This window comes from Erpetoichthys calabaricus, chromosome 6 (assembly GCF_900747795.2).
Source record: "Erpetoichthys calabaricus chromosome 6, fErpCal1.3, whole genome shotgun sequence".
In the NCBI taxonomy this organism is placed as follows: Eukaryota; Metazoa; Chordata; class Cladistia; order Polypteriformes; family Polypteridae; genus Erpetoichthys; species Erpetoichthys calabaricus.
In genome coordinates this window covers 68365421-68374649 of record NC_041399.2, presented here as the reverse complement: position 1 = coordinate 68374649, position 9229 = coordinate 68365421, and the positions used below count along the sequence as shown (strand labels likewise).

Below are 9229 nucleotides of genomic sequence, written 5' to 3'. Positions count from 1 at the left end.
GACATAAAACGATCCAACAGATGACCAGCTAAACTGGGGCTTCAAACTCCAACCAATTTCACTCCAATCACTTTCTTAATGAGAAGCCGATTCTTGCTGTTAATTAAACCCTTTATTTAATTCCATGGCTTGTTTCTGCTCTCATTCTGCCACAGAAAACATTTCCAAAACTGCTGAATTTCTGTTTTTTCTAAGAACACACTCAAAATGTTTTGGTGACCCGAGAGATCAACCTTACTGAGACTTTCACTTTACTTTATTTTCAGATACTGTGTGATGGGCACAGGTGAGCTGGTCATGTGGTGTTTTGTGTCTCATTATTGTTTGGCTGCTAGTTAAGGAAAAAGAAAGGGGCCTGAGTCAAATTAATTAAAACTAAGGGAACAGAAGTTAATTAGTAGTAAAAACTGCTTAGAACTGGTTAGAATGAAAACCTGCAGCCGCTACGGCCCTACAGGTCCGGAGTTTGATATCCCTGGCCTAGTTCTTCATTTACCTTAATTGATTGTTATGCTGTTTTTCTACATTGGAGAAGAAAATCAGGATAGTAAGTGGGAAGTCAGAGATTAATGAAATGGTTAGAAGGTCTGCAGCTATTGAACATGATGAGAGAGTGCGGCTTGCAGACATTTTTAACAAAAGGGAGACTTCTATCAAGTGTTTTTATTTTCCCTCTCCCTTCTATTTTTTAAGGGAACATTACATCCCATTCCACTCCAAGGTTGTCATCATGTAGGAATTCTTTGCTTGGCTCTATATCAAATCATATTTTATTTGTTACATACAATGCAATATGTAATGAAATGCTTTGATGCTCAACTCCAATGATTGTGCCTTTAAGAAGAATATAAATGGACAATAACAGTACATGAATTTATAAATATCAAAGATCATTATTAGAATTTTAAATATGTGAAGATATATATGATAACTATACAGATATCTTAATAAGCTGTTTCTAAGTTATACAAGCATACTGTGCTGCTCTGTCCCACTTCTGATGTCAGAACCGTGAGCTCCTTTGGAAACAGGACCATACTTGAGTATACTGTAACTCTGTAAGGCTGGACAAGTGAGCTGACCAGGGAGAAGAAGAGTGAAGTCACTTTGAGTTACTACCAAAGCTGTCAAGCAACTACAAGACAATGCCTGGACACCATTTGCTATACAGCTACAAGATGATCCATGTTGAATGGTGTGAATTGCCACACTCTATTTGCTTTCATTTATAGCACTGTCTATTATACAGTAGTTATGCTTCAAGATTAAAATGTACTAAGCCTGTTTTTCTGCTTGCAGATTCTGTTCTTTTCTGCTGCTGAGAGCTGAAACCCAAGTTCTTTTCTCAGCAGGTCAATCGGGGTGTGCAGAGACGATCCCAACATTAGGGCTACAGTGACAGTCATACCTGGGTTCAGTCTGAAGGAACTACTGACAGAAGGTCAAGGACTGCAGCCTCAGAGGTTGGTGTTAAGAATTAGCGAATATTGACAGAGGTTGGACATTATACTGTAGGTCCGTATTAAAAGCAATCTGCACATTTAAAAAACACCCCACCCATGGTTGCTCCTCTACACCAACAACAAAATCCTTGCAGATGAAGACTGTGAATATCTGAAGCAGCTAACACAACAGTGGAAGACTCGCTTGGATGCCAGTGGTATGCGGCTTAACATCAAGAAGACTGAGTACATGGAGTGTGGTCCGCAGACCAACGGCACCACCAGCATTGGCAGCGAAGACCTGAAGAAGGTCGCCGACTTCAAGTATCTCAGCTCAGTCATAAGTAGCAATGGCAACCTGCTCCCTAACGTCCGTGCAAGGATCAATGTTGCATGGTTGAAATGGCGACAGGTCACCGGAGTCCTCTGCGACCGCCGCATGCCAGACCATCTTAAGTCCAAGGTATACAAAACAGTGGTGCGCCCAGTTGCCCTCTATGGCTCAAAGTGCTGGACAGCTATTGCAAAGCACGAATGGGCCCTTAGTGTGATGGAAACACAGATGCTGCGGTGGTGCCTTGGTTTGACAAGATGGGACCATATCATGAACACTGACATCTGGAAAAGGAATGGAGTTGCACCAATCATGGAAAAGATGAGTAAGGCAAGGCTATGATGGTATGGACAAGTCGCCCGTGGTGATGAGAACTTGGTGACCAGAATGGCACTGCACCAGAGCCCCCAAGGCAGACACCCGCGAGGGAGACCAAAAAACGCTGGATGAACCGGATCAAGGAGGACATCAAAATTGCTGGTGTTACCCCAGAGGATGTCCTGGATCGCGCCAGATGGAGGAGACATTGCAGACAAGCAGACCCTGCAATTGTGTGGGACTAACGCTAGGAAGAAGAAGATATTTAATGGAGGTCTCCTGGCATTGCCTTTTTATTGTTGGCTCTGCAAGTATGCATTTCCCTGTGTACATGTGATAAAGCCACCACTTCTACTTTTCTTAAAGCTCCTAGGCGAAACTTACGATTGTCTGCATATTAGTGCTTCATATCTTAGGCTTTAAACAGAGTAACTGAATCAGATATGTTAAAAAAAAAAAAGAAAACAGACTAATGCAATTTATTGATGCGTCTGGCAAGTGTAGAAATGACAATTGGTTCCACGTAAACACAAAAGTCGAGACGTGAAACAAGCATGTAACAGGCAATTAGCTGCTCTTTGGAAGTTTTTCTTGATTCTTAAGAACAACACAAGTTGAAGTGCCAGTTGCATTTACAAGTGTTTTCATGGAGGACCTTCTCTTAGTCTGGGATGTCACTGAAGGCAGATAAGATGATGTTTAAAGGTGCGTGAACAATCCAGCACCACAATAAAAGGCTACCTCCTAGTTCTAATTTTCCATGACGCTGATAAAATGAATCCCAAACTGACATTTGATCCGGTTACCAGTGACGCACTTTGATGTGTGGTCTGTCCATCCTCTGCTGATGTTCTTGTCTTTTGTATTCTTTTGCAGACATGTCTGACACAAATGGTCAGAATTTAAGCACCACAGTCACTTCCATCGATTCACCCTTTTCCAGGTTGTGTCTCTTGACATGAAGGCAGATGAGGATTGGATTGGGCCTGGACATACTTGAAACATGGCTCCACCGTAGTTTAAGAGAAGGATGTATGTTTGGCCAACGGGGTCACTTCATGAAGGTGGTCAAAATCTGTATGTGCTGGCAGGAGTGTGATATGCTGTGCACTGGCAGGAACACTTACATGGGCTTTGCCCCGGCTATCTAGTAGTTCGAGACCGAGCAGGACCAGTGGTGGTGAGACATACAGGCCTGTTGTTAAGATGTAAACAAAAATGGATTTTTTTGCAGCAAAAAGAGAAATACACAAAATAAGTGAAGCAAAAATCAATGTAAAAAGAACATATTCAATGGAAATCAAAACCAGTATAAGAGAAAGGAAAAATGAAAAAGTCTTGAAAGTATGTACAAATATTTTCAATAAAAGGAATCACGGCACTTCTCTCACCATCTTTGCAGTGCTGCATGATCAAGATCAATTCTTCTTCATCCTCCTACTCCTCCCTAAATTGCTAAAGTAAATCAGGGAAAGAAATGCAAAATTACACCTGAAACACTCAATAAATTGGTGTCTTCAATACCTAAATGTTTATTAAATATCATGAGAAGGAAAGGCAACATTACAAACTGGTAAATTCTTTACTGACCAAACTTTTTCTGAAGCATCAAAATATTAGTTTTTTGAAAAAACAAAACTCATTAGTTGTAACATCAAATAATGGGCAGATGGGATGCTATCAAAAATGCAAATAAAAGCCTAAGTTTTTACAAGTTGGGGTTATGTATGTGTGTGTTTGTTTGCTCTTTATACAATTCTACAACCTTGGTCAAATGTCAACAGAATTTTGCGCACAGATCCCACTTTGTCAGGAAGAAGCCATAGATTACTTTGGAACTCAAAATTCTTGAGGCTGCAGCTCTGGCTCTTTTGTCTGCTGGTCTGGCTTCTGCCTGTTCTGTGTTTCACTTGCTCTGTGCCACCAGGTGGCACTGTCTTTAAAACTCACTGTAACAAAAAGCAACTGCGCACAAGGTAGCCACAGGATACATTTTTTAAGATGTGTCAAACTGCAGCCTGCATCACCTATGATGCGAGTCCTGAAACATCCATTACCTGTCAACAGAGTCTAGATACAGACCACCAGAGCTCTGCTTGGTTGAGGTTGTCGATATTATGTGGTATGTTTGGTCACACTGATTGGTTAGGGTGGTGGGACTGAGGGACTCACATAATGGAGATTCTGGAGTGAGACCACTGACCTAAATGTGTTGTAGTGACTGACATCAGAGGGCATTCTTGTGATAGTGTTATGTGACAAATGTCATAGGCATTGCAGGTTGCAGTGAGAACCATCGTAAAAATTGACCCTGGGGGTACCTTGGGCATGATTGTTTTTTACCACAGTGAGCTTTTAAGGACAGTACCACCTGGTGGCTGAGAGCAAGTGAAACACCAGAACAAATGAAGCCAAATGAACCAATAGATTGTAATTGCAGACCGCAGTACCTTTGAGGTCAGTCATGTGATGCCCCCACATCACGAAGCACCTGTCGCATTAGACTATGGTTAACGTTAGGGCCCCGTTACCCTATGAGTTAAGATATGGTTGTGGGAGGCTTATCTAACTCAAAGGGTGTTTTCTGACTGACATTATGGGCATTACCTGTCATGTATGTCAATGGTATTGCAAAGTGCAGTTTGACCCTTCTCAAACAAATGGACAAAAGAACCTGAGCTGCGCAGCCTCAACAGCAAGTGAAACACCTGGGCAATGCCAGGTGCTGCTGCTATATATATGAAAATAAACAACAACCCTCCAAACACACATAACATCCGGCTTGGATACTGGAGAGCTGCTGATGTCAATAACAGGCTTGTAAGATGGCCAGACCTGCCCAGATGTACATTTCAAGTCATTAACATCTGAATACACAAGGTTCCATTCACATAAGAAACATGCCGTTTGAGGTTCATTCCATCCGTAGTTGCCTGGTTGGAGTCACCAGCATTCTCCCGTGGTCCTTAAATGGAATAAGTGAATTCCAAAAACTCATTAATGAATTCCACTGACATCCTATGTTGGTGTTGCTCCTGCCTTGCCCTCAATGTTGGCTGGGATGGGCTCAAGCTATCCCAGGCCCCTGCCTTGAATATATTGTTTAAGAAAATGGATATTAATTATAATACATTTCAATTATATAGCGCCTTTTCCATGCTCATGGACGTCAATCACAGAACCACATACTTTTCAAAATGAAGACAAGTCAGCAAAGTATGTGTGTGCAACTGTTGTCTTGAAGGGGCCAGGCGTCCCGTCCCAGTAATGCTGCACTAAACTGACTCAGACCGGGAATACTCGAGTTAATTTAATCTTCTATCAGTAATGCTTGGATAATATGCACATTTATTTTACTACCTAAAGGTGGCACGCCGCCACCGCACTCACCACTGTCAACTACGTCCCACGATCCATTTTGAATTTCCCTGTTGCCGACTCCGAGGCTGCCGCGCGCCACGCTGGTGGTTGCTGTCCAGCCAGCCGTGTGACGCTGGGATGCGGCAGGCGCTCCAGGTCGAGTAGTGGCACCCCGAGCGCGTCGCTCTCTTTCTCCTCGGCGAGTTGTTGCAGCGTCATCGCGGGCAGCTTTTTGAATGAAGTGAGGCAAGGCAAGGCAAGTGGATAGCGACAGAAGCCCTGAGTGTCTCTAGAGCCTTCAACTCCGAAAACTAGCGCGGCAGATCAGCGGAGGAGCCATGCCAGTGTTCACAGGTGAGGACGCGGCAGCTCACGGATCTAATGTAAATTGGGGGGGGGTAATCAACAGCAGGCACGTGTCGCCCCACTCCGGTTAGGCCGCATGGCCACTCATCGCTTTTTCCTGCTGTCTCCTGCCGGAAACCGTGTGACTTGTAGGGGTGAGCTATGGTATTTGTACAGAGTCGGCCTTGAGAACAGGAGTAGACTATGTTCTGTTTTTTGTGCATTGGTTGTATAATATTGAAGATGCAGTAGGATAGGTATTAATATTTGATATGTATTGGTGTTATTTTATATGTCAGTCATCGCGCTGTTTCGAATAAATGCCTACTCATGTCGAGCGCCGCAAAGTTTTGAAAGCATGACGCGGCTCTTCGCCACTTAGGTCCACTAGTTTCATCTTGAATCTCCTTGTTAGAATTTTTATTCTCCCTCAAGGCAGTGCCTTGTGTCGTTTTCCCTGTTAGAAATTGGTGTTACTTTTCACGAACCCCATCGTGAATGCGACGGACTCTGTTGCGCGTGTGAGTGGCCGATCGACAGCAGGCTTGGCGAGGCGGCTGTGGCAGAACCTACGCCAGATTCGTTAACATTTGGCATGTCAGACTTGTGTGTGCACGCAGGTTCATGCGAGAAAAGCGCATTTGAACCAGCCGCGCGGAGTTAATGGGCTTACAAGGATTCAGAGAATACAGAAGCAACCAGTGTTCGTTTTTATTAGGTCTCATTCATCCCCCGCAAAGAACCTGACAGGTCCGACGGTAAGCATTCTAACGAGCCTGGACAGTCCTGTTGAGGGCAGCGGTAGCAACTAATTCAAGATTGCAAGGCCGGGTTGCACACACTGCCCAATTTGAAAGTAATGGTGGCAGTAATAACAGTCCTAAATGGAATGCCAGTTTGTCACGGTGCCTACTTCCAGATTCCAAGCCACTTTGCACCTTCACTGCAATCCAGGGTGACACTGAGCCTGTCACAGGTGTAACAGAGGTAAGGCCATCCCGGATCAGCTTGAATTCGGGGGCCCTGCACCCTCGCACACACTTTCTTATCCCTACCCAGTTTGCATACATCATCCACATTCCAAGAACTTGCCATGCAGCACTGGTAGCTAGGCTGGAAACCCATCGTGGATAGGAGGTCACTGCACTGCAGGGTCCACTCAAGCTTAGACTCGCCAGTATGAATTCGCAGTAGAGTACTGTAGAGACAAGAGTGCAGAAATGGCAGGCAGTTGAAGAACTGGATATCAACACACACCAAGGAAACAGAAATTGTGTGAATTTGATTCTAGAGAAGTTGTACAATTGGGGCCTCATGAATAAAAACCTTGCTTAGATTCCGTACTAAAATTTGGCTTACACTAGAAGGGCAAAAACAGTATAAGCACAAAAAGAAAACCCTGTTACATCCACCAGGGCCCAAGCCAAATTCCTTTATAAATCTCAAATCAACTTAAAAGTATGTATGTGCCCATGCTTTTAGCCATGCCCCCATTACCTCCCACCACTAACCATGTATTGCTTAAAAAAATAATTCACTTGAATATTAATGACCTAATCACCATATGAATTTGGCCATATTCCTGATTGACGTGTTTACTTTCAAACCATGGGATAACACAGAAAATGAAACTTCAGGTATTATGGACATTTGGTGAAGTTTAAGGAGTGATTGGGATGGTCTGACTCCCGAACTCTGGATGCACTATGCTACTAAAGTTAGTCTCAAAAAAAGAGTGTTTTTTCCTCAATTTGTAACGCCATAGTTAATGTAAATATGTTAAGCAATAATTTAAGTGCATGGTAGTATAGTGGCAGCACTACAGCCTTGTAGTAAGTAGTCTTGGAGTCTCGCCCTGGGTGCTTCTAATGTTAACTTTGCATGGGGGTCCACATGAGTTCATTCCAGTTTGCTCCCACAGCCCAAAAAACAGGGGCCTCATGTATAAACGATGCGTATGCACAAAAATGTTGTGTAAGAACGTTTCCACGCTCAGATCGCGATGTATAAAACCTAAACTTGCCGTAAAGCAAAATATCTTTATTATATTATACAGATAAAACTTTAACTACACGGTGCCGCAGCGCTAGCGAGGAGCTGGAGCTCCGTTCACGGATTGTTCCTGCCTCGCGCTGTATTCTTGCTGTGGCTGGCGCGACACTGGAAGGATAGATGGACAGAATAATTAAACACATACTACAAAGATATTTCAATGTTCCTCAAAAGTTTTGAAGAATCGGCGTTCTAAGCTTACAGACGGCTTAACGTCTATTACAGAGCTGATTGTATCTCAATTGGGTATTTGGAGAAAGAAAAGTAAGGACAGGAATTGGGGGTTAGTACGTTTGAAAGAGACAGTACTGCTGTAATAAAGTATTTCATCGAAGGTCGGGCAGCAAGCATCTTGCGTGAGACATGAACAATCACTGTGCCACCGTGTTCCCATGTTTAATAACATGCTTTAACTCCTACCATCATGAAAATGATATCACGTATACTTCTCAGTATTTTAATTATTCAGAGAGCTGTAATATTACAAATGTAATGGATTCTGTGTCCTGTCGGAGGAAGAGAAAGCCCAGAAGCACGTAGTGATTCACGCACATAGAAGATCAAATACAAAATAAAGCATTTAACGTGCTACTTTAGTTACGATGCGACTTGAGAAACTAGTAACTTAAAACGATTTTAAGATGAAGTTTATGATGATTTACTTTAATGACAAAATAAAGTACGTGATTAAAGTGGAAATTTCGAGATTAAAGTTGACATTTTGTGCTTTTTTCACACTGTGTGCCTTTTTTTTTTTTCACTGTACCCTAATAAGCTTTCATATGACACTCAGACGGTGGGCTACGACTCGCCTTTTCATGGCGACTTTGATATCTGACAACTTCTTTATTATTTCGGGCACTGTGCGACTTTGTGAATTTGAGCTTTCGAGTTTCTCCGACATGCTATGTCACTCGATCAGCTTCCTTTTGTTGTTTATATCACTGTTTAAATCAACAAATAGTAGGTTTTTCCTTGCCTCCACTTGGAATTCGCTGAAATTCTTCTATTTTCCGTCGTACTTTTGCCATTGCCTTTTCACAGAAGGCTGAGCTTAAGGGCTGTTTATATTGATTTGCATATTCAAAGAGGCGTAATTCTGTGAGGAGTTGCAGCTGGACAGCAGGCACGTGCGTTAATTTTCACACTGACCGGGATTTATGTAGTGGAAGAACGTGGAACTTGGCGTTCGCACAGATTTTTGCATCTAGATTTTTTTGTGCATAAGCACATTTCCGCTTTTGTCCGTACGCCATGTTATAGTGCAAATTCTACGCACAGTGTTATGCATGAGGCCCCTGGTGATGCTAAATCATCCCCTGACATGTGTGTGAGTTTTTAGTTGCAGTGGGTTGCAATGGAGTGCTCTGTCCAGGGT

General features: G+C 43.0%; 1 protein-coding gene and 1 pseudogene across 1 annotated transcript in view; both read left to right on the top strand.

Annotated features, from left to right (window-relative positions):
- Positions 1 to 1600: 1600 nt before the first annotated feature.
- Positions 1601 to 2339, top strand: LOC127528316 (uncharacterized; annotated as a pseudogene).
- A 3164-nt stretch (positions 2340 to 5503) lies between these two features.
- usp14 (ubiquitin specific peptidase 14 (tRNA-guanine transglycosylase)) overlaps positions 5504 to 9229 on the top strand; it is a 43924-nt gene continuing 40198 nt past the window's right edge. Inside the window, exon 1 of the mRNA XM_028803661.2 lies at positions 5504 to 5808. Within this exon, the coding sequence (XP_028659494.1) occupies positions 5793 to 5808 (16 nt within the window). The 5' untranslated portion in view covers positions 5504 to 5792. The remainder of the gene's footprint in view (positions 5809 to 9229) is intronic.